This window comes from Panulirus ornatus, chromosome 45 (genome assembly GCF_036320965.1).
Source record: "Panulirus ornatus isolate Po-2019 chromosome 45, ASM3632096v1, whole genome shotgun sequence".
Classification (NCBI taxonomy): domain Eukaryota; kingdom Metazoa; phylum Arthropoda; class Malacostraca; order Decapoda; family Palinuridae; genus Panulirus; species Panulirus ornatus.
Genome location: NC_092268.1, coordinates 5,659,459 through 5,685,814, shown reverse-complemented (window position 1 = coordinate 5,685,814; position 26,356 = coordinate 5,659,459). Strand labels below are relative to the sequence as shown.

Sequence of the window (26,356 nt, the reverse complement as noted above, 5' to 3'; positions counted from 1 at the left end):
ACCGTTCCAGGGGACCGTTCCTGTGGACCATCTCCCCTGGGCCGTTCCAGGGGATCGTACCCATGGACCATCTCCCCTGAACCATTCCAGGGGACTGTACTCATGGACCATACCCCTGGACACTTACACCTGGACACACACAGTCACACACACACACACCATGTCTGACATGCTATATACATGGTCCTGGATCACACTGCCCACAATTCAAATTTACCTTATTTATATTAATCGAATAACGAAATACACTTATTTAAAGACAATAACAGGGGAGAGCCAGGTCACTGTGGGGTTATTAAAGCGAACTCAGGATCATAACAGGTCACATAAAGCGATGGTATGGCTGAAATTCCTGAAGGGAATTGTTGTATGCAAAATTGTATTGTTCACAATGGAATGATGGCTGTTCATTGGTGATGATTGAACTCTTTGAACAAATGCATCAAGAGTGCAAAAGAAGAAGCAAGTGATAAATGTAAGTTTCCAGGATATATAAGAGATAAATGTAAGTGTACTCAGGTATTTAAGTGATAAATGTAAGTGTTTCCATGATATATATATATATATGTATAAGTGATAAATGTAAGTGTGTCCAGGATATGTAAGTGATAAATGTAAGTGTTCCCATGATATATGTGATAAATGTGTTCCCAGGATATGTAAGTGATAAATGTAAGTGTTCCCAGGATATATAAGTGATAAGTGTAAGTGTTTCCGGGGATACTTTTAAAAGCCAGGAGGGAGAACGTAATGGATGACATATTCACATACGTCTTAAGGTCCTCCATTTCAACACTACGAGCCTCGCTAATTCCTGAATTAGTCAGCGCATTTCGTTCTTAACTGGCAGTTCAGCACATTTGTATCCTTCACTAAACAGTTATATAATTAGACAGGTTTAATACTTGGGTTCACTTATCTTGTTCACTGCTTGTTGAGCACACACACGCACTGTGGGTTATAATCCAGTTCGAGCATAACGAATCACTTATAATGGGGGTGTGGTGCTGTCACATGTGGCGAGTGTGGTGGTCAGCAGAAGACTGGCCCGTGTGAGTCTGTCTCACTCACTCCTGACTCACTGGGGCCAGGTCATAGGCACTCAGGAAGACCACCCTTGTGTTGTCGGGAATGCAAGATGTCACATGATTATAAAACTAAAAATATCCCTTAGTGTCATAGACTTTAGTTTCTTCTGTACATTATGCATAGGAATTACATTTTTATATGTATTTACATATGGTGTGAGGAGGGCTGATCATAAAATGGTAGGGTAAGAAAGAGAGGTGGGAGTATGAAAGAAGAGTATGAAAAAGAGAGCTTTAGAATATGTATTGAAATAATTTGACATTTGGAGGGCATGATTGAAGAGACTGATTTACAGGGTGTTCTTTTTAAAATTGGAGGGAACAAAGAGAAACAGGAAACTAAGAAGTAATTGGGAGGATAGAATGAAACATAATTTGAGGGCATGAATATGCAGGTGGTGCATGACATGCATGGGAAAGAGCGAGTTGGAGCGATGTGGCACATGGGACAACCGTGAAATATGTGCAGAAGATGAAAGCCGGCAAGGCGGTGGGTTTGGATGGCATTGCAGTGGAATTTATTAAAAAGGGGGTGACTTGTGTTGTTGACTAGTTGGTGAGGATATTCAGTGTATGTATGGTTCATGGTGAAGTGCCTAAGGATTGGCGGAATGCATGCATAGTGCCATTGTATAAAGGCAAATGGGATAAAGGTGAGTGTTCAAATTACACTGGTATAAATTTGTTGAGTATTACAGGGAAATTATATGGGAGGGTATTGATTGAGAGGGTGAAGGCATGTACAGAGCATCAGATTGGGGAAGAGCAGTGTGGTTTCAGAAGTGGTAGAGGATGTGTGGATCAGGTGTTTGCTTTGAAGAATGTATGTGAGAAATACTTAGAAAAACAAATACATATACATATATACACACATACATATATACACATGTACATAATTTATACTTGCTGCCTTTATTCATTCCCATCGCCACCCCACCACACATGAAATGACACCCCCCTCCCCCTGTGTGCACGTGAGATAGCACGTCAAAAGAGTCATGTTTCTGCTACTGATTTTATTGCAGCGTATAAACAGCAGGAGCTCCATAAAAGGGGTTCTGGGGCTGTATGATAATAAAATTATATGTAATATCTTTATTTTGAGCATTATGATTATTCAAGAAAAGATACAATCTCAAGTACAATGTATTTTCAGAACTATAATCATATGGAAAAGGTATGACCTATGATTTTTTTTTACTATTTGTAATAAAAAATATATATTGATTATGAATATAAATAACATGTTATTGAAAAACAAACATATGATGTGTATTGAACCTTATTGTGAAGGCATTAACCTCTACAGAGAAACAATATATTACTGTGATCAACATTTACATTCTCTGAGATTCAGTTACAGCATCATGTACATGAAGAATTATAACCCAAACTACTCCAACATAATTTATATACCCTATAAGAAGAAACAAAACAACGTACTGTCAGAACAGACAAAAGAGCAAATGGGTTCAAACGTTGGTGATGGGGGTGGGGCAGCATCGTTGGAGACAGAAAGGGATGGTTGGAAAGAAGTAATCCTGTAGAATCAATGAAAGGGAAGGCTTTTGATTCCAACTTGACCAATAAAGATGAGGAACAGAAGCTAACCCAAATATGCAGGCAGTAGAAATATTTCACATTGGCTTTATATAACCTCTAAGGTTCTGGTTACAGTGCATTCTGTATAACAGCTAGAGAGTGGATTTGAGCTAAGGAGTTTTGTTCCTTCATCTGTTCCTGGCACTTCCTTGCAAATGTGGAAAATGGTAAACAGTCTTGGAGAAAGTTATGCGAAATAGCTGCTCTTAGGAAAAAAAAAAGATTTGGCATCTATATAAAATATGTAGATTTGAGGAAGCAGATTTTCTGATGTTGATTATGTTGGATTTCCAGGTAGAGTAGAGGATATAGTTAAGCCAACATGTTTATGTTATTGCACAGATGAATTGTGGTGTTTTGAAACTGAAAATTAGGAAATCAGAGACATTAAAAAAAGACATAGATAGAAATTGCATGTTAGGCTCAAAACATGTTTTACTGTACCCAGATTACTGCTTCCCTAACTCAGAGATGCATCATGTACTATATTATGGTATGTTGGAATAGGACATGCAGGCTCTTATAATTATTAGGGTGCTCCAAAATTGCAGAACTTACAAAACTACCATTAAGAAAAGTAGTACACACATTCTCTTTGAGGAGATCCCCTATTAAACCTTATATCTTATTCAAAAGTAGATATTTTCAGATTATGTAACTATATATCCAATCATTCTATTCCCATTGCACATTCCACTGGAATGGATCAGGTACATAGCCTCTGCTGCACCACTCAGTCTTTCCTCACCTGTGTTTTTACATCATTTTCACACGTCTCATGTAACACATTAAACATTCATACAACTACACTCCTTACTTCTTCAGTGTAAACACATGTTAATTCATCAGTTGAGACCAAGGTCTCTCTTTAAACACCATTTTCATTCATTTGTTGAGACAAAGATCTCCATTCAGACCATTTCCATGAGTGAAATGCTTTCATCATGTCCAGTCATTCCTTGTTAGTAACCAAACCTTAATCAAATTTCTTGGTACAGTATGTCTGTATGTCAAGGAATTGTATCAGCTCCAATACTGTATGTAATACTGATTTCAGGCATTGAACAGAGAGGTAAAATAAAGAATACCCAGAGGGTCTGCCATTGATGCATTAGTGAAATGGTACTATCAGAAGTTAAAGGAAAACTGGCAAAAGACTTTAATGATATTTACACCTGTACAGAAAGGAACCTATTGGAATTAAGTGAAAGGAAAGTTGAGTAAACATGTCAGGGAATGATTAACAGTATGTTGACAACATACCACAAAATATCTAACACAGGAAAGACATGGAAAGAGTAGAAAACATCAAAGATCTAGGAGTTATGGTATATAAGATTCTTGATTAGGGTCCGAGAAGCACATCGAGGAAAAAGTACAGCACTCTCAGTATTCACATAGTATGTGGAATAATAATGAGGACTTGCACACTGCAAGACTGAAAGCCTGTGATAAAAACTGAATACTACTATGCCATGTGGTCACCAGACAAAGATATGGGTATAATCAAGGTAAAGAGCATTCAGAAACATTTTACAAGCAGGAATGAAGGGTCTGGAACATATGAACTACCAAGAAGTAGTTGAAAGACCATGAACTCTTAAAGCTTATGAAAAAGAAGGGATGGATACATGGTGATTCATCTCTGGCAGCAAAATGAAGTCATCAAGAATAATGTCGTGGAAATTAAAAAAAAAAAAAAAAAACTGGAAATCTACAAAACAGATATCGAGCAAAAATATGTGAGTCTGTCAAAATAGCTCATAAGATTATTCAGTGTAATATTATGAAGATAGAGAAAAATGCAAAGAAGTACAGAAACATTTGAAAGGAAACTTTCTTTATGGGTAAGGTCAGTTTCGGATGAACCTTGGATTGACAAATATTATTGGCGAAGCATGACTTGCAGTGAGTGCTACATGATGACCCTACCTTTTTGGCAAAATCACATCACAAGTATTCATAAGTAAGTACTCTTCTCTCTTATTTACTCTCCTTTGTGTACCTTTTTCTGTAAAACGTTATACTTTCTTGACTTATGATGTCCTTCATGCCGTTTGCTTTGCCATGCCAACCTTTTTACTGACATCATTACACTACACGACCCTTCTCACATCTTCATCCTGTCCATCCTTGTAATTATGACTATACTATGCAAATGACCCATTTTTATGGCTCTTATTTTCACCTTCATTGATAATTACATGTACAGAATAAAAACAATTACATTAGGTACATGAAGCAGTCTTGATTTCTCATGATGAAGCTACTGCTGATGTCTTCTTTCACTTTTTTCAGTGTTCCTTTTGTAATCTTACACAAAGTCTCCATTATGGTATTAACCTTCAAAGCATATAATTTTCACTTCTTTTAAATTTTTGTCCAGTTTGTAGTCTTGCATTGATCCTCTACAACATATTAGCCCTCCAAAAATATAATTTTTCTGTTCTTTTCACACATTCATATTTCTTATTGCACAATCCTAAGATTTCACACATTGCAAAGTGGCAATTTAGTCAGGAATTGAAAATGTGCAGAGACTTTGAACGAATTGAAAATGTGCAGAGACTTTGAACATAAAACTTGCCTTATTTCCAATAGAAAAAAGTTACCTTTTTACACCATGTCCTGGTAGAGTGTTTTGCACTTGTGAGACCCCATATCCATCATCATATATCTTTTTGAACTTATGTATGATACTATGTATGATACTATATTAACATTGTTTATTATATTCATCCAGTACTCATATTACAAAAGTACTTCTTTACATCCTTTAAAATAAACCTCTTCTTTATTTTTGTGTTGTGACCTTTGGTTATAGTCTTTCAAAAAGCTCTTCCCTGCCTATATTATGTCGGTTTGAATACATAAAGATTGTGACCTAGTTTCCTATCATTCATATCCTTGGCAGGTAAATCTAAGGCCTCAAACCTTTCCATGTAACTCAGCCTTCTAAATTCTAGTACCATCATAAATTAATTGCTTTTCTCTTAGACCTTCTTTATCATCTTTTTGTACTGAAGGTATGATCATCAACTCTCAGAAACGTAATCTAGTTTTAGCCCTACGTTGTGTTTGAACAAATTGCAGATTACTTTCATATTGTTTAACTTGAATGCTGTTCTAGTATTTTTCCGTCGTTGCATTTAAACATTTGAACCTAACAATCTTTTTTGAAATGTTAATTTTGTCTTCCTATCTGGCATTATATATACTGGAAAGGCACAATTTAAACATACAATCTTCATGATGAATGTAGAGCAGTCAAAAGTTAGTGTAGAGATAGAAAGAGTACAGTGACATTTGGGACATTTCTTAGGGCACTTATTTTTCGAAGAGTGCACTACCAAACATTGATCACCTGCCACCTTTGCTTGTTGTGGAATGTCAGGCCCATTCCATTGTTTATTTTTCACTTGTCCCTTAGGTTTCTTTGTTTTCCTTAAGTTACTAGATGCAGTAAGTGGATTTTCATTTACTGATACTTTCGGTCCATTTTCCTTACCTGAGTGAAAGATTTGCTAACAGATTTAGAGTCCTGATCAGCATGCTGAATCCAATTTGAGTTTCTGGGAGTTGAATTTACCTTACTAATATGCCCTCTTGTTTTATTGCAGTGACTTGGCTTCACACATTTTGTAGATAAGCTCACCTTTGTATTGTTATTTACTCCAGAGGGAGTGTCATCTGGGTTCACTCGTTTGTTTTCTTGCTTATGAGTTAAAGAGTTGCAAGCAGATTTAGACTGCTGATCAAGATGCTTACTATCCTGTTTTCTAAATTTGTTATTGCTGGCAGTGTGCTTTATACCAGATTCTGCTTGCTGAATATCATTATCTGTAAATGACCTCTCAATTTTTTTGGAAAATTTGCATTTCTTGAAAGCTAATTTCCAAGGATTATGTGCCTTTAAGACTTGAATCTTTTTGAAGTAATGGGCAGTGGCATATTTGACTTCATATGTAGAGATAGGGTCCGTCATGTTTTTGATATGCCTCTTCACTGTAAGGTCTTTACGTATGCAGTATTTTATAAATGATATAGAGGATTTTATCCAGTCTGTATAAATGTGAGGACCTGCAATGGTCCTGCATTTGTCCTGTGAGTGGTACTTCTTGGTAAATTTGTTGCAAGACCCAATACGTACAGAACAATTTGCACATTGCAATGGACCAAAAAACAGGTGCTGAAAGATATCTTTTTCTGTCACAGTAGATTCACATGTATAACAATAAAAAGATTCTTTGTCAGATGTTTTAGAAAGCATTTTGTTGATATCTAAGGGAATATGCTCTCTCTTGCTTGATGTACCAACCGGGCAATCATTCTTCTTAACTGTATGAGAAGGATGGACAGCTACATTTTGATTACAATGCTTCTGATCATTTGTTGTGGGGAACCTAGCTGATGAAAGACGTTGTCTCCCGATTGATGCTTCAGCCAGATGGTTATTGTTCCTTTTCATAAAATTGTTATGGTTATGTGCAATTTGGTCCACATTTTTCAGGTAAAGTGTAGATGTTTTGTCTATTGCTGGTAGACATACATAGTCTTGCCCCGTATTTTTTATCCTATGTTCTGAGATTTTGTTAGAGTTCATGTGTTTGGAATTTTGGTTATCCATTGCTGTAGAGAGTTTCGTTGTCGGTTATAGATTTTAAAAATGAAGATTTTCCTTCATCATATCCACATGGGTCACAACAAATCAACAGGTTTATTCTTATTTCTATTCCACATTTGAAAACAGTACAGTCATCTTTTTGGACTACATCAATCAAATTTTATCTCCTCCCACAATTCATTTACTTAGTCATCTCTTTGGTGTGGTATTTATGATTCTGAAGATGTGTTCTTTAATTTCCTTTCTTGAAGATGTTCATCTGTTATTCTGTCTGTCGTTGAAGGGTCTCGCACAAGATTTCAGAGATGGTCAGCTGATCAGTAGTAGTGCAGTCTGGAGAAAAACATAATTGTATTAGACATTTTCGAAGATTTAATGTTGTAATTCAATCCTGATCAATCATAAATGATGTCTTAACTTCAGTACTGTATATATATTCATCTCTAATGACCAAATGAAATTATTTTTAAAATGAAAAAAATTATCTTTAACATTAAAGGTATCTGGCTGTAGGAAGTAAAATGATAGATTGTGCACCTTTCAGAAATGTAATGTGTCTCACTTTAAAGAATTATTAATTCAGAGGCTAAAAATCATTAAAGTCCTCACATATCAGTGAACCAGTAGTAATATGGCAAATTACTGCTGTATAAACATAACCAAAGTCTCTCGTACATGCAGTTATACTAGTTACTTCAGGGGTATTTACCAATGACGTTCTGTATAATACACATAGATTTTGAAGATAATGTTGTCAGTTTTCTTGAATAATAATTGTGCATTGCAACTATACCATAGTATATTACGCAATATCAGTTTGAGTGAATTACTGCGTGCTGTACGTGCAACAATACCATTTACAACATGCATGATAAGCACTGACAATCTGAATGAAATATAAATGAGGTCTAAAGGTTCTTAATTCTTCTCTAAAAATCTTTTACTATTATATTTCTACTTTTATCATCTTTGTAGGGCAACTATAACAGTGGTAGAGTGTGACAGATAACTTGTGACCGGAGAGGTGCTACCACTTTGTGACCTGGAGAGGTAGTGATGGTAGTGGAGTGAGCCAGCTTTGTAATGGTTGCTATCTTTTCATTTTGTTGTAAAGTACACATGGGTAACTGGAATTAAGTTCACACACAAATATGCAGCACTTTACAATTAATATATCTTAGTGGGAAGGGCCATGAAGATTAGATGAAATACTGGGTTAATTAGCAAAATATGAGGAACATTGGTATACATACACCTAAGCTTCCTAGCAAAGACGAGCATAATTTATTTTTCTCTTCAAATACCATAGAATATAAAGTAAATTTTGGCTAGCTGGAAAGACGAGACAGGTTTTTTTAGATTATGATGATTTTTATATACCACTAAGGGCAGCAGATATAATAGTTACACAAAATGATTCATAATCAATATGACATAGATGTGTGTAGCACAGTCCAGCTATATAGATGATATAGGAATAAGAGGATACAGTCTTCAACTTTATCCAGAGGTGACTATCTGTACAACAAAAAAGTGGTATTCCTAAGTTTTAAAATCTTCATAATAGTTTGAGAGATTTGCAGTATAATCGTTGAAATACACCTGGAGGAGGTCACTCAACCAATGAAATTTGTTTACATCAACATTTTACATATTTCTATTCCATATGTATTTTTTTTATGAATTTGTTACTTTGATCTTCCTATGACATGATGCCATGCTTCTTAGTATTTCTTAAAAATGGGTGTGTTTATATCTCTCTTACGAATGAATACCATATAAGAAATGTAAAACATCTAAGAAATAACAAACTAATGATAGGAGTATATTACTAAGATAGCAATAAGCCAGGCAGTACTTGATGTTCATTAAATCTGCATAATTGCCACCTGCCACCGATGCCTAACTTATAAATACCATTGTTTCACATCTCCGTTGCTTCTGAAAATGTGTGTTCACCCATACCTTATTACAATCCTCTTGTATTCTGGCAGAATTTGGTGGACTTTGTTGTTTAGGGAGACCCCACAAGAAAGGAATCCTATGGGTTGAAAGCAGTAAAATTATAGGACAGTCTGACAGATGTCAGAGGTCATAACAGTCAAAAAGTATGAATATTATCCAAAGCATTGGAAATACATTGAGCAAGCCTTGACGAATTGTTCGATGACTTTAAAACTGACATATTCTCCTGTACCAGTCTGTTGATAAAATGGGTGTGTGTTTATACATGAATAGGAATAATAACCGGGACATATACACAAGGTTAAACGATGAGGTAATGAGAGTTTGAAACTTTTCCCCATAGCACAGAATTAATAATCACCAATTTTTGAAAAGCTCAACGAAGAGGAACTCGGATTATCTTGAACAGGAAATTAATTGAAACCAACCAATAGTGTTAAGATGTTTCACTGAACCCATGTTTTCCCTGATCTTCATAGCTCTCATTACATTTTTTTCCCTTATGATCATTTACTGGTTAGTTCAATATACGGAACCTCCTCAGTGCCTTTCAAAGTCACTTATAGTAAGTGGATCAAGTTCAGACACGAGAGAAATTTTAATGTCTCTTTACCAGTTAATCTCAGCAAGACTAAATTGGGTGTGAGGGTTATGTCTTTCAAGGGAAACATGCGGACTTAATACGAAAGGTTAACTATCGTTCAAAATCAAATAGGAGCAATTAGAAAAAAATGTGCTTGTTAGCTCAAGCAGTTGGTGTACAATGACCTTAGACTTATCTTGACCTCCTCTCCTGTATGGCTATGCAGTTGCAAGCTATGCCAATACCGCTCGGCTGGCGTATTTGATCTATCATCTTCCACCTCAAAATGAATCTAATTAGCATAATTAATGATATGCGGGACGAGTCTATCAAGTATGATGGCCTCAGTCATACTCATATAACCACCTCCCTCCTACCCTACTCCCCTCTGCCATTGTAGAAACGGTGATTTAATCTTCAATTAGCAGTGATAAATGATGACGTAATTGTTAGTTTATTGCAGTAAGATCCACATTACCTCAAAGAATGTTAGTGTAATAAGGAATTGATCCGGATGCGCCAGTATGCCACATGTTTGAACTAGGCTTAGACGCCCTACTGGATTTACTAGGGTATATTACAGCGCCGCTAAACAGGATATGTCTCTGGAATTAAGTCGGTTATATCGTATATTTGAGGATATGTTAATGGGAGAACTATCACTGAGTGATTTTGGGAATGTTCAAACTACTCGATTGAAAGCAGAAACGTTATTTTTAATATGTATTTGTTAGAGGAAGTAGAAATCGTGTTTGTTTTGCGCTACGTTAAGCGTCAGGGTTAGCGGGATTTACTTAACGGATTTTCTTCAATTAAATTGATAAATGATAATAATAATTCCTCGATTAAAAATGATAAATGAATGTTAGTGATAATTCCTCCATTTGTACGCAGAGTTTTAAATCCAGGATTGATTGCTCATTTCATATCCCGCTAACATGAAGCAGGTTTTTGTGTGCTGTATTGCTATCCTTGTACGCCAAGCGTACAATAATGGACGCAAATTGAAATCACGCAATCACTTATTCCGTTCTGTTTAGTCTTTTTCTAACGTTATTGCAATCACCTTTTCCTTTTTAGACTCTTTAATGTTATTGCAATCACCCACTTTAGGGCCGTGCACAGCATATGACCCCAATTTAGTGCCGTGCACATAGTGTTTGGCCCTTGTGTACGGCTGTGCACAGTATTTGGTCAGTGTATGGCCGTGCACAGCATTTGACCCTAGAGTATGGCCGTGCATAGGCCACCTGACCTAAATTTAAGAGTGTGCACAACATTTGACTTATGTATGGCCGTGCACAAAGCACCCGACCCGTGCAAAGCCGTGCACAGCATTTTAAGTGGTGCAGGGCCGTGCACAGCATTTGACCCCAGTGTATGGCCATGCTTAGATGGTTTCTGCACGCCCCTGTACTGGGGGGGGGGGTTAAAGTTCAGAGTACGGCCCTGCTTGCACTGGGGGGTAAAAACTTGTTTGCACTGGGGGGTAAAAAAGTTCAGAGCACGACCTTGCTTGCACTGGGGGGTCAAAGTGAGTTCAGAGTACTGCCCTACTTGCACTAAGGGGTCAAAGTTCAGAGCACGACCTTGCTTGCACTGGGGGGGTCAAAGTGAGTTCAGAGTACTGCCCTACTTGCACTAAGGGGTCAAAGTTCAGAGCACGACCTTGCTTGCACTGGGAAGTTAAAGTTCAGAGCACGGCCCTGTTTGCACTGGGGATATCAAAAAGTTCAGAGCATGACCTTGCTTGCACTGGGGGTCAAAAAGTTCAGAGCACGGCCCTGCTTGCAATTGGGGTCAAAAAGTTCAGAGCACAGACCTGCTTGCACTAGGGGGTCAAAAAGTTCAGAGCACGACCTTACTTGCACTATGGGTGTCAAAGTTCAGAGCACAGCCCTGCTTGCACTGGGGGGGGGTAAAAAAGTTTAGAGCACGACCTTGCTTGCACTGGAGGTGTCAAAGCTCAGAGTACGACCTTGCTTGCACTTGGGGTGTCAAAGTTCAGAGTACGACCTTGCTTGCACTGGGGATGTCAAAGTTCAGAGTACAACCCTGCTTGCACTGGAGGTGTCAAAGTTCAGAGTACGACCCTGCTTGCACTGGGGGTGTCAAAGTTCAGAGTTCGACCCTGCTTGCACTGGGGGTGTCAGAGTTCAGAGTACGACCTTGCTTGCACTGGAGGTGTCAAAGTTCAGACTATGACCTTGCTTGCACTGGAGGTGTCAAAGTTCAGAGCACAACCTTGCTTGCACTAGGGGTCAACAAGTTCAGAGCACGGCCCTGCTTGCACGGGGGAGGTCAGATGTGTTCCATATTCATATTTGATAGAAAATCTTTTTTTTTTTTTTAAGTATGTTTTCATCAACCTTTGTATGCAAACGATTGAGAGATCATTCCTACTCTTGTGTGGATATACTTGGCTATACTAACATGCAGACTTAAGGCAAATAAGTATAGAGATAGATATACAATATATCCAATAGACCCACAGGAACAACAACTGACTCACTTCCCAAGCTCTCTCATCCCCAACAGACTGCATACTTCGCCCCTCTACGCGTTTACCCCCCTAACCACCCCATTCACAAACAAATTAAACAACCAAGGAGACATCACATACCCCTGCCGCAAACTGACTTTCACTTGGAACCAATCAATCTCGTCCCTTCCTACACGTACACATGCCTTACATCCTTGATAAAAAAAATGTTCACTGCTTGTGGTAACTTGCCTCCCACACCATATATTCTTAATACCTTCCACAGAGCATCTCTGTCAACTCTATCATATGCCTTCTCCAGATCCATAAATACTACATACATATCCATTTGCTTTTCTAAGTATTTCTCACATGCATTCTTGAAAGCAAACATCTGATCCACACATCCTCTACCACTCCTGAAACCACACTGCTCCTCCCTAATCTGATGCTCTGTACATATACAATTATTATTATTATTATTATTATTATTATTATTATTATTATTATTATTATTATTATAATACTTGATTGCTGTTTCCCATGTCGGTGAGGTAGCGCCAGGAAACAGACGAAGAATGGCCCATCCACTCATATATACATACGTACACATAAATGCCCATACACACACATATACATATCAACATATACATGTACATTCACAGACATACATATATGCACATGTATGTATTCAAACTTGTTTGCCTTCATCCATTCCTGTCGCTACCCCACCACACAGGAAATAACATAATACCCCTTCCTCCCAAAGCCTGAGCCAGGTACACATTTTATTGAACTAACCCTGGGTTGACTGTGGACTGAGTGCTGCAAGCTGGATTCAAACCTATGATTAACGTAAAACATTACTATCATTAGGGGTACGCTTTTGTCAAAGACCTTCTCTCTGTAAAGGGAGTCTATCATTTCCCTGCTACTTTATGTAGTGCATCCTTAGGCACGGGGTTTAGCCACATAGATCACGAATCCAGGCTGTGGAATTGAGCTGTTTAAGAGGAGCATGTGGTATGAGCATGCGTAAAGTATGGAGGAATGGGAGTTCACAAGGAGAATGTATGTTAGGACAACTGTAGGGGTTGGTGTGAGAAGAAGGCCATCTGTGACTTGGGAAAGTAGATTGGAAGAGCACTGGAGGGAGAGAAATGGTGGAAGAATGCATGAAATGGTGTATGCAAGAGGGACATGTGAGGACCTAGAAACCCATTCTGGAGGGAATGGGCCTCAGAAATAGATAGATAGACATGTTTGCCATTTTGCATTGCACATGTAATGATGTAGCACTGGGACCAGATGAACAAATGGATTCATTCTCACAACCACTGCTTGCTTTTGTGTATAATGTACTGAAATCAGAGCTCCCTATCCACAGCCAGGCCCCATAGACCTTTCCACGGTTTCCCTTAATCGCTCAGTATGTATTGGTTTAGCCCATTGATTGCATTTCGTCCCTGTATTAGAATTTAATAGTGATTTGAGTAGAAAGCCATACAGTTGGTTCCCAGCCTCATTTTGTCTGCACCTGAGTCACTTTGATTCTTGGCTAATATGTATCCCAAATCTTATGCACTAGTGTACTGTATATACCTTGAAGATATCTATATTTTGACATTTTCTTTTTATATATACGATTATGCTGCTTATAGTAGAATTTCAGGTTGTGGTAACCAGTGTGTAATATAGGTCATTGCTTCATGTTCCTTAGGTATTAGAAATTCTGGGCGGGATGAATGAACGCCCCTCCAGAGCACATGAAAGGAGGAGGAAGGTAGCAGAAAAATCCACGAACATTAAAGGAAAGGTTATGACCCTTATTTTATACATAAATGACTGAAAGTGGAATTTGTGATGTTCTGTAAGATGGGAAAGTAGAATTTGTGATGTTCTGTAAGTTGGGGAAAGTGGAATTTGTGATGTTCTGTAAGTTGGGAAAGAATTTGTAGATGAATAATGGGTTAAACAAAGGGGACAACTGAAATTAGCTTTGACCTGAATTAGGGATATAAAGCCTTTACAACTGGAGCAACCAGAGGACATAAGATGAAATTAGGTAGAAACATTTTCAAAGAGATGTAAAGAAATATTTTTGTAGTATAAGAACGGGGGATGGGTGGAATGGAATGACAGAGGACATGGTTAATGCAGACGTATAGATTTAAGAGGTTGTTATATTGTAGAGAATGTTCAAGAGATGGGACCCCATGTGTGTAAGAGCCCCTCCCTGTACCATACATGTAGGAAAGTACATTGTGTTGCTATTTTCACCTTTGGTCCTATGCGATGAACATGTCTGGCTTTTTGAGCTTCCTGGGTGCCATATAGACCAGGCTGTAATTGAGATGTGGAGACGATTGTGAAAGGGAAAAAAGAAAAGACAAGGAAAAGTATTTTAGAAATTTTGGAGGAAGTAAAAATCCTGGCTTTGAAATGTGCCTAGTCATCATTATGAGGAGTCCCTTCTCTCTGTGTGAGGTTCATGCAGGAAGCTGGTCATGACCATTGGTTAGGACCATAGCCCATGAAGTGTAGTGATGCGTGTGCAGGGCAGTTGAGTCATAAGACCACAGTGTTTTGTCATGATAGGTATGTAGCGTCGGAATATTTTGAAACAGTGATTACATGCTAGAAAGTGTGTTTCATGTTCATTATGGGGGTGTGTCTTGTGATTATTGCATGTCTGGTGGGTTGGAGTTTAAACCTTGAGTTAGGAGAGTGGTTGTTAAATGCTTGTCATATTATTTCAGTATGTGTGTGTCTTATCAGTGTTATGTTTATTTGGGGTGGGGGAACTCTTGGTAGAGATTGATTAAATGTCAGATGGGGTAAACTTTTTATTTCTGCTAGGAGGTTAGTGGATTATTATGGAGTGGTTTGGATGGGAGGGATCTAGTGCTGCCTCTTAGAACTGTGTTGAGCACGTTGAGGCAGGACTGTATTGGGGGGATCTTTTTTTTTTATTATGTAGGTGTTAAATGTTTGTAGTTGCATAGCAGCCTGGGATTGTTCATATTGTTTTGTAAGGTTTACAGCTTTGTTGTATTTAGTTTTAAGAAGATGGAAGACCAGGCGAGTGAGGCATATTTTAAAGTGGAGTGGATGAATTGTGTGTATTGGATGTATAAAATTAATTTGAAAAGTACCTAGAGAATTGGAGGGATTTGAGTGTGGCATTTATGGATCTAGAGAATCGGTATGATCGAGTTAATGTTCTTGCTATGTGGAAGGGGTTTTGAATATATGGCATGAGATGAAAACATTTCGTAGCAATGAGGATATTTTATAAAGAATAAGGCTTTTGTATGAGTAGGAAGAGAGGGGAGGGGACAAGGAAAAGTGGGAACTAAGGAGGAGGTGGGGGTTAGAGTGAAAGATACTTTGAGTTCATGGGGCCTGAATGAGCAGAAGGGTGTGATGTGAGCATAGGTTAAGAGCTAATTGGACCGATGTGGTATACAGGAGACAGCATGCTATTAGTGTTTTAGAGAGAGAATAGGATTTGCTAGCTGACATAATTGGTGGAAATGGTGGATATTTCGTTAAGGTGGTTGTGCTTTTTATGTCATATTCTAGTTTTCTTAGATAATGTGGTTGGCTAGAATGTTTCTCAGTTTCCTTAAATTAGAGTACTTGCTTAATATAATGTCTTCTAAGTTTAGGACTTTGGTAGTGAAACTATTTATTGTATGCAAGATTTTCATTGTTGATAATGTATTTGAATACTATTTTTTTTGCAGAGAAGGAACCCCAAGAATGAAGGAAGAATTTTACAGAAGGAAGTCCAGAGGTACAAAGATAAAGAAAAGGTAAAAATAGGATGTAAAGAATATAGTTGGTACTAAGGTTTGATGTAAGGTATGAAGCTTGGTGTTAAGGGATCTGAAGGCAAGGCTGGGGGTTTTGATATATGGAGGTATGGGCATGGGGTCTATAGCATAATTGAAAATTAGGAAAAGCTTCTCGAGTTTTGTACTGAAAAAGGAATGGTGATTAGGTATACTTAGTTAAGAATAGGTGTATATGTAAGTATACGTGTATGGTTATGGTTGAGTTCTGTGGGTCTAATTTGATGACTGGCATGTAGAGGACTGTGCTGAAAGGGGTATTAGGTGAAATGTGTGATGAATTTTATGGTGGTTTTTAGGAAAAGAAAAGGGCATATGTGTGAAACAAGTGATGAGAGTGTGTGAGCTTGGAAAAGGGTGCAGAGATACCAGGATAGATAAAGTGAAGAATGACATAGAGTAAGAGCAAATGAAATGTTAGGATTGATTGGTTTGTAGGAAAGTAGCGATTAGATTACATGTACAGGTAAATTTTATGGAATTTAGAAGGTTAACATAGGTAAACATAGAAAGAGTTTAGATTCGAAGAATATAGATAGTGTGTTTTATGAAAGAGAAATAGATTTATGTAGTGCATCTGTTACGGAAAAGTGTGAGAGGAAATGGCAGGATGTCAAGAGAAAATTACGAGAGGTGAAAAAGAGGGCAAAATGAGGGATAGGGTAAGAGTATCAATGAATATTTAAGCAGCTGAAAAAAATGGAAAATTGTACCAGGCCAAGAAGAGGTGAAAAAGAGATACATTGTGTACTTTGAATGAGTTAGATGAAGGTTGGCAGATGTAGAGTATTTGGCATGTGGTGGTATACAGGGTCAAAGAGTCCTGGCAAATCGTTACTAAAGTGTAAAAAAAGTAGTGAAAGCCTTGAATAAACTGAAGTATGGCAAGGTGGTGTGAATGGATGGGATTGCAGTCGTTTATCAAGAAAGATGATGACACTGTTGTTGATTGACTAATGTGGCTAATTAGTACTTGTCTGATCCAAGGTTAAGACTTTTATGATTGGCAGAGCACATGTATAATCCCCTCATATAAACCATAATGGAAAAAAGTTAATGCATGAATTACAGAGGTGTAACAAATCAGAATTCTGTGTATAATTGGTAAGGTGTATGGGAGAGTGATGATTGAGAGGTTGGTGGAGGACGCTATAACTTCAACCTGTGAGATAGAGTGGCAAGGATATTTTAGAAAACGTGAGGCATTTAGAAAAGAATTTAACCAATTAATGAAAGGTCTTGACTAATGTAAGGCTCATGGTCCTGACAAAATTTCATTATATCTACTGGAGATGTGTGCAAATACACTAGACAAACCTCTTGATATATCGTTCAAGATGTCTCTGGCCAAACACTAAGAGAGAGGAAAATGGCAAATATCTTAACTATCAGTAAGTAAGGAGACCAAAACAGCCACTGAAGAGTGTAATCTGTAAGGTTCTGCAAAAGATAATTAGGAAGCAAAGGATGAACTTTTCCAGAGAAGTTACCTGAGTGAGAAACAGCACAGTTTTAGGAATTGGAGGTTATGAACCTCCATGATGGAGCAGTTACTGTGTTTAGCCATGATGCACTCATGGGCCACCTGGGGTTGAGCACATAGGTTCAAATCCTTGTTGTGGCATTCGGTCCACAGTCAACCCAGCAATTTATCCTACCCTAGTGGTTGGTTGATAGAATGGATATCTGGCTTAGGCTAGGGTATATATAGAGTTTGAAGGATCTGAGGCCAGGAAGTAAAGTAGTATTTGATAAAAGTAGTCATTACTGGATGCTTGCATGCAAGTTGGAAGCCACCTCTGGGAAGGCCTTATCATAGCCAACAGATGGAATGCAGTTCAGGCTTTTCATACTTCTCGTTCCAAAGGAATCCATCATTTCCCATCTTGTGTACACAGTTCCGCCACAAAGTTGTAGGAAACCCTTTGAAAGAGGGGGCCTAAGGTTGCTCAACTGTATGTATGTATGGGCTTCGGTTTTGGCTCATTTTACATGAGAGATTGAGTGGATGCATACAGATTTGGCTGTTGTTAGTCTGTTCCCGAGGCTACCTCACTGGGGCAGGGAAAGTGGTTTGTGTGTAAAAAGGTTTTTATGTGTGTTATATATAGCAGTAAGAGGAGGGGGTCTGCCCCTTCTTGTATTATGACTCAAGAGGCAGGAACAGAAAAAACAATTTGAAATTCTTTCCTCTTGAGTCTTTCATCGTGGCTTCACTTAATTAGGAAGGAGAGGCATGTTTGTAGGCAGGTTGATGGCTTGCTATGCTCCTAATTTATTTGAAGCTTAGGAAATAGTATGGTCTTTGGAGACTTGCATTAATTGTTGAAATGTTTACCTTATCTTGCCCAGAATTAGAGTGTTATTTGAATAAAAGGTCATGGTATGTGTCATGAGTTTTGTAGTGATTATAAATCTTGTTCCTAAAGAGCCATCTCTTACCTTCTTGTCATGTTACCCTTTATCTTCTCATATGAATCTGTTCCTGGGAATTAGATCCTTTGTTTATCATATCATGTACAGAAGGACTTGGCGATAGTTATTTTGAAAGCTTATCAATATTTTTGTATTGCCATTTATTTTTCAGATTATGCAAAATGAGGATGGTTCCACCACTTCAAACAAGAGGATAACGGTTAGTATATTTAATACTATACTATCACACCTTTGAGAGATATCCAATTTGTGAAAAGACTGCATCATTTTTGATATGCATGAGCTTCTACCACTATGGTAAATTTTCTTTACTTTCATCCAGACCTGGTCTGTATCTCAGCTGCATTTGTTTACTTTTTTGATTCAAACATTATTGATACTGTACAAATTTAGGAAATACGTTGTTATTGTGTTGTCTAAGCTTTGATTTTTTTTTTGCATTAGTCATATAGTCCTTTTTATAAGATACTTATGCTTCATGTTTTATATTATTTGTGTGTTGCAGTTATTTCTTGTAACATAAAGAGGAAGAAAGGCAAATTTGTTATATCAAACTTAGGTTGGTGGCATATATTGAATGATACTTTTTCATATGGTGTAATTGATAGCAGTGCCAAATATATATAGTCCCTATACAGTTGAATAAAAGTGCCATATTTTTCATGCAATAAGCTCTGAAAGTTATATTCAATGTACAAAGTCTCTTTATGTTTCTTTGCACTTTGTGTAAAATTACCTGAATGTCTTGTTACTTTTGAAGCTTTGATTTCTTTAGAATCACACTTAAAACTCTTAGAGCCATGTTTGATAGAGGTATGGTATATTTTTGACAGTAAGACTGACATAGCGTGTCACACCGAATGCTGTTGTAACGTAGAGAATTAGTTAATTGACTGCATCCAGGAGGTAATTGATATTTTTGTTTAGAGTCAGTGGTAGATGAAAAGAATGAAGAGTCAGAGGTAATTTGGTTTTGAGAAATGACTTTCTCGTGTAGTTAAGGATATAGTGATGTGACTGTGGCTGCATTAGAAAAATCTGTTGTTAGTAATGCGTGTTGTAGAAGAATTAAAGAGAAGATATGGTGAAATGTTTTATAGAGACACCTTTTTGAGAGAGGAAGAGAGATAGGAGTGTTTAGATGAAGCTTGTGGTATTTTAGTTCTTATTGACTGATTGCTGTTCTGAAACAGTGATTGGTAAGCTTAAAATCTGCAGTATGTATGTATTTCATTTTGATTCCAGATTCATCAGGGGATCTATGGAAATGGTTGCACATCAGGAGCTGTCAGTAGAGGTAAGTAGTTCCTTATTGCCTCTTCTAGGTCATTTTACATACTCAGTATGTTACGTTTTAGAGTGCAAATAGATGACGTTGCTGAAATTATTACCGTTAGAATTGTGATAACACTGAGTTCTTGTGAAACTGCAAACATGTATGAAAAAACAAAAGAGCATGTTTTTATGAAAATTGTAGAAATTTTAACTTCTTCAAGTGAATAACTTTTTCCATTTGATCATGTCTTCAAAACTACATCATAAAGGTCCTTGTCTACGCAGATGACTTAACTATCAAGTCAACACAAACATGCATTGCTATGTTACACAATAGGACCAGTGGCTTACTCAGAAAAGAATGTCTGTTTGCATCTTTACATACATTTTTGATTCCAGACAGACATGAAACCACCATACACCCTCCATCACCTTGTATGAACACTCACTCCTACTGAACAAAGTATAACCTATCCTAGGCATCACATACGATATACACATGACATTCACTCCCTCTTCTACAAAGATCAACACAAAAGTAACTCGCAAAATGTTCCTAGAATGCTGACAATTCATCCGTTTCATCCTAACCCTCACCTCAAGTGCCTTGTCGTCTACCCAGTTTAAAGCAAACGTAACAAAGCTACAAACTGCATGGAATAGAGCTTGTGGAACATTTACTGGGTGCCTAGCAACCACAAACATACATATTCCTACTTGCTTGCCTTCATCCATTCCTAGCGCTACCCTGCCCTCAACCTTTACATTACTCACCTTTGCATTTACATCACCCATCATTAATACCTGCTCCTGTGCCCCAAAACTGCTAACACACTCACTCAGCTGCTTCCAAAACACTTGCCTCCTCTTGTGGTTTTTCTTCTCATGATGGGGTGAATAAAAGCACCAGATATCACCCTTGCGATAGAGAGAATAAACACTGCCTTGCATGTTGTAGAAGGTAACCAAGTGTTGAGAGTGGGGTGCTGAAAGCCATCCCTGACAGCATTGTTTATTAAAATGAGGAATAAAGGAAGGAGCCAAGCAAGGATTTTTCCTCAAAGGGTTAGTCATTCATGGGGTAAAGAATAATGCCAATATTGAGTGTCAGTATGTCTTTGTTGATTCAGACTTGCAGTCTTTGTTGATTCAGACTTGCATATATGAGTATTAAATGTAATTTTTTTTTCATAGAAATTAGATTAAGTAAGGAGTCTAAAGCCCGTGCTGAAGCCAATCTATCACGTATACTTGAACTGGCACACCACGCGCCTGTTGATAGACAGTCAAAGGCCACTTTGACCACCATTTCACCACATCGCTCTTTTCTCACAAAAGAAAATGGAAGTCCTAGATCCAGCCAGAATGAAAATGGTATGTATTGGCCTTCTGCAGCTTGAAGGGTGCACTTGCAAGAATTGGGGAAATTATGACTCCTTAGGAAGTAGAAGGTCTTTTGTGAGACTGTACTCTTTCCTGTTGTTTGATAGTGATACAACTGTGCCAGGGGTGATTTTAGTGAGACTGTACTCTTTCCTGTTGTTTGATAGTGGTACAACTGTGCCAGGGGTGATTTTAGTGAGACTGTACTCTTTCCTGTTGTTTGATAGTGGTACAACTGTGCCAGGGGTGATTTTTCACCCAGTTCACTACTTGTAGGTGGAGCCCAATCAAAAGAAAGATACGAGAGATGAAAAAGAGGGCAAATGAAAGATGAGGTGAGAGAGTTTTGATGAACTTCTGGTAGGATAAGAATATATCATAGAGGGAACTGAATAGTGTGAGAAGAGAATAGATGGGAGCAAAAAAGGAGAGGAGCAGATGGAGAAGTGGTTATAAGCACAGAAGAGATGGAGTGGGTATTTTCAAGGATAGAGTGGTGGATGTGGTGTGTCTGGGACAAGTTAGCAGGCAGAGTGAGAGGAAGTAGCGAAAGCTGAGTGCAAAGTTAAGTATGGAAAAGCAGGAGGATTGTATGAGATCACAGGTTACTTTCTCAGGAGAGAACAGTGCTTATAATTGATTTGTCCTTATGGCCCACACTAAGGGAGGTTTGGCCTTGTCTAGGTCGTTTTAAGTCGTATTGATATGCTTTGTAAGTAATGTATTGATATTAGTATTTTCAATCTTTCCAGTGTCTGCCAAGAAGAGGAAAGTAGAAGAACCCTGTACATCAAGGATGTCATCATCAGGATCAAGTAATTCTGAGGCTGCTGTAGAGCTTCCATCAGAAGTGAGTATTTTATAGTAAGGCAGATGAAATTTTTTTGGTGAGTGACATTATCTGAGTGAACGTACATATATTCATTTCATCCCATGCACTTGAAAGGTTTTGAAAGTATTGAAACTTCTTAAGCAGAAATGCCCTCTGTTTTGTTTCTATACTTCATTGATTTAAACTTCAGGAAAGTGACTTAAGTAGTAAAATGTGGAGAGATGTGGTTTTTGCCCTCATTATTTTGGTATAGGCCTTTGAAAAAGCAGTTTCAACATCCAGTTTTGTTATCGTTTGACAGGGGGCTGGATGACTTAAAGCACATCCATATCACGGTCATTGGTATGCAAGAAGTACATCATTTTCATAGGCATTAGTAGGCAAGTGAGTGACCTTACCTTGAATGATTCTGAAGTATTGTGGACCATATACCTATTTGTGGCTATGTAAATTAAAGCTCATGTGCATTAGGCATGAGGAGGCCTTTAACCTACATCCTCTTTCCAAGGAGAAGAGTTCTGTGTATATTCATCACCCTGTCTCTGCATCAGAAATCATTAAAAACTAAATCTCATGAATATTCAGTGTTAACAGCATTAGTAAAATTGATGGGTGATTAGATTAATTTTTTTGGGGGGGGGCGGGGGGTGTTTGAAGTAGCTTCACATATGACATTGATTATGTCTTGCAGTGTGAAGCTGTGAAGAGGATGCAGAATATTATTTATCTTTTGCAGCAAACTTGTCTTTAGTTTATTGGCACTTTGTGATGGGTTTGTTTCAGATGCTGTGATCAGGGAAGAGACTTCATACCCCAGTAAAGGCTTCAGAATTACTCTGACAGCAGTTGGGTGTTTCATTGTCATCAGCTACCTTATTTATTATGACCTGAATTTGCCTTAAGTCTAAGAGACAGTACTTTCAAGAGAGGAAGTTTGTTTCTGCCATTCTGAGGATGATAGAGATTAGCTGGTGTATTGTTATTTTTTTTCATACCTATTTTCCATTTCCTGCATTAGCAAGGTAGCATTAAGAAGAGGACTGAGCCTTAGAGGGAATATTCTCACTTGGCCCCCTTCTCTTTTCCTTCTTTTGGAAAATAGAAGATGAGAGGGGAGGATTTCCAGTCCTCTTCTCCTTCCACTTTTAGTCGCCTTCTATGACACGCAGGGAATATGTGGGAAGTATTTTTTCTCCCCTATCGACAGAGATAAGGTGTATTAGTGTAGCAATTAATCTTTTTAGTAAAATTTCATAATGCTGTACAGACTGTATGTACTTCACATTAGTTGTCTTTTTCAGAGGCAAATGGTTAGCATTGAATGCTGCCAGACAGTAACAACAGGGGTGGCATCCGAATCCACAAGAGCAGGAGAAAACAAGATCCAAGAATCACCCCCTAAAAGTAGAAAATGTAAAACAGGTATATAATAACGTGAAGATGCACAGTCATTTTCTGCATGCATACCCAAAAATGATGTTTCCCACAATTGCAAGTTTGTTTATTCAGAATCTCTGGATTATTCTAGATGAACGAAATATTTATATATTTTGCTTTGTCGCTGTCTCCCGCATTTGCGAGGTAACGCAAGGAAACAGAAGAAAGAAATGGCCCAACCCACCCCCATACACATGTATATACACACACGTCCACACACGCAAACATACACACCCATACATCTCAATGTACACATATATATACACACACAGACACATACATATATACCCATGCACACAATTCACACTGCCTGCCTTTAGTCATTCCCATCGCCACCTCGCCACACATGGAATACCATCCCCCTCCCCCTCATGTGTGCGAGGTAGCGCTAGGAAAAGATAACAAAGGCCCCATTCGTTCACACTCAGTCTCCAGCTGTCATGCAATAATGCCCGAAACCACAGCTCCCTTTCCACATCCAGGCCCCACACAACTTTCCATGGTTTACCCCAGAAGCTTCACATCCCCTGATTCAATCCACTGACAGCACGTCAACCCCGGTATACCACATCGATCCAATTCACTCTATTCCTTGCCCGCCTTTCACCCTCCTGCATGTTCAGGCCCGGATCACTCAAAATCTTTTTCACTCCATCTTTCCATGTAATATATAATCATATACCTCCATAATTAATTACTAGTTTTTTATACTCTTTACCTTTATTCTATGGTGAAATGCATCTGATTTTCTTTGTCTTTCTACAAACAGGACTTTATTTAACCCATTGACTGCTGAAGTACTGGAGACAGGATGCCTCTGGCAGTAGACTGTGGTAGTGAAGGCTTTGCAAAAGATTAAATCCATCAAGGTGTTTTTTTTTGGCATTGCAGTTGAATTTATTAAGAAAGGGGGTGACTGTGTTGTTGACTGGTTGGTGAGGATATTCAGTGTATGTATGGATCATGGTGAAGTGCCTGAGGATTGGCAGAACGCATGCATAGTGCCATTGTACAAAGGCAAAGAGGGTAAAGGTGAATGCTCAAATTACAGAGGTATAAGTTTGTTGAGTATTCCTGGGAAATTCTGTGGGATGGTACTGATTGAGAGGGTGAAGGCATGTACAGAGCATCAGACTGGGGAGGAGCAGTGTGGTTTCAGAAGTGGTAGAGGATGTGTGGATCAGGTGTTTGCTTTGAAGAAAGTGTGTGAGAAATACTTAAAAAAACAGATGGATTTGTATGTAGCATTTATGGATCTGGGGAAGGCATATGATGGGGTTGATAGAGATGCTTTGTGGAAGGTCTTTAAGAGTATATGGTGTTGGAGGTAAGCTGCTAGAAGCAGTGAAAAGTTTTTACCAAGGAGTTAAGGCATGTGTACGAGTAGGAAGAGAGGAGAGTGACTGGTTCCCAGTTAAGGTCAGTCTGTGGCAGGGGTGTGTGATGTCTCCATGGTTGTTTAATTTGTTTATGGATGGAGTTGTTAGGGAGGTAGATGCTGGACTTTTGGAGAGAGGGGCAAGTATGCAGTCTGTTTTAGATGACAGGGCTTGGGAAGTGAGTCGTTTGCAGCTTGCCATTGATACAGCTCTGGTGGGTGATATGAGTGAGAAACTGCAGAAGTTGGTGATTGAGTTTGGAAAAGTGTGTGAAAGGAGAAAGTTGAGAGTAAACGTGAATATGAGCAAGGTTATTAGGTTCACTTAGGATGTAAATTTGAATGGAAGTGTTTTAGATATCTGGGAGTGGACTTGACAGTGAGTGGAACCATGGAAGCGGAAGTGAGTGACAGGGTGGGGGAGGGGGCGAAGGTTCTGGGAGCAATGAAGAACATATGGAAGGAGAGAACGTCATCTTGGAGAGCAAGAATGGGTACGTTTGAAGGAATAGTGGTTCCAACAATATTGTATGGTTGTGAGGCATGAGCTTTAGGTAGGGGTGTACAGAGAGTTGTGTGGAAATAAAAAGGTTGTGGTTGAGAGAGCAGAAGTGGGTGTGTTGAAATGGCTTGGACATATGGAGAGAATGAGTGAGGAAAGGTTGACAAAGAGGATGTATGTGTCAGAGGTGGAGGGAACAAGGAGAAGCAGGAGAACAAACTGGAGGTGAAAAGATGGAGTGAAAAAGATTTTGAGTGATCGAGGCCTGAACATACAGGAGGGTCAGAGGCATGCCTTGTGTTCTGTACAGTTCATGTGCTGTTCAAGTACTGAAAGACATTTTGTATACTATAGAATTTATCTTATATATATGTGTACATCATTACCATATTCCACATATTAACTGAAGTAACAATAACATCTCTAATGATATTCCTTATTTGTCAAAGTATCCTCATCTAAGATTCAATATTCTTACTTCAAATCATAATTTCTTTTATATTATTAGTATTATCAGTTCTACAGTATGCTTGAGATGGGAGGCTTTGGAGTGAGGCAGTTGCTATTTACAGAGGTTACATTTCTCTTGGCAGACTTGTGTGAGAAACTGTAAATAATGAGTTTTGGAGCGTGTAAAGAAAAGAGGAAATTGAGAGTTTTATGTGAATAAAAGTCGGGTTATGAAGTTTAGCAGGGGGTACACTGTGACAGATTACTTTGAGTGGAGGAAATCAGGAGGAAGTGGAATGCTTTAGATACCTGGTAGTGGACACTGCAGCAAATGGAACTACTTGAACTGAAGGGAACCATAGATTGGTTGAGGGGGTAAAGGGTGGGTACATTGAGGAGTGTTTAGAAGAGAGGTCATGATCTATGAAGGCTTGTGCGAGGAAGGATTGTTTTTTGAGGAAT

General features: G+C 38.3%; 1 protein-coding gene, 1 long non-coding RNA gene and 1 pseudogene across 5 annotated transcripts in view; 1 reads left to right on the top strand and 2 right to left on the bottom strand.

The window, feature by feature from the left end:
* Positions 1-26,356, top strand: part of LOC139762872 (uncharacterized) — a 77,695-nt gene that overhangs the window by 30,580 nt on the left and 20,759 nt on the right. The window contains exons 2-8 of one of the 4 annotated variants that reach the window (XM_071688100.1): positions 14,065-14,160; positions 16,094-16,162; positions 18,789-18,836; positions 19,883-19,934; positions 21,107-21,286; positions 22,048-22,145; positions 23,429-23,549. In XM_071688100.1, coding sequence (XP_071544201.1) covers positions 14,086-14,160; positions 16,094-16,162; positions 18,789-18,836; positions 19,883-19,934; positions 21,107-21,286; positions 22,048-22,145; positions 23,429-23,549 — 643 coding nt within the window. In that variant the 5' untranslated portion in view covers positions 14,065-14,085. Of the gene's footprint in view, positions 1-10,674; positions 10,810-14,064; positions 14,161-16,093; positions 16,163-18,788; positions 18,837-19,882; positions 19,935-21,106; positions 21,287-22,047; positions 22,146-23,428; positions 23,550-26,356 lie in introns of those variants that run through there. The other 3 variants (XM_071688101.1, XM_071688102.1, XM_071688103.1) reach the window with 3 other exon arrangements.
* LOC139762874 (uncharacterized) lies at positions 2,169-10,546 on the bottom strand (annotated as a pseudogene).
* Positions 22,157-26,356, bottom strand: part of LOC139762875 (uncharacterized) — a 31,389-nt gene continuing 27,189 nt past the window's right edge. The window contains exon 4 of the long non-coding RNA XR_011715858.1: positions 22,157-23,525. This is a non-coding gene — a long non-coding RNA (uncharacterized lncRNA). The remainder of the gene's footprint in view (positions 23,526-26,356) is intronic.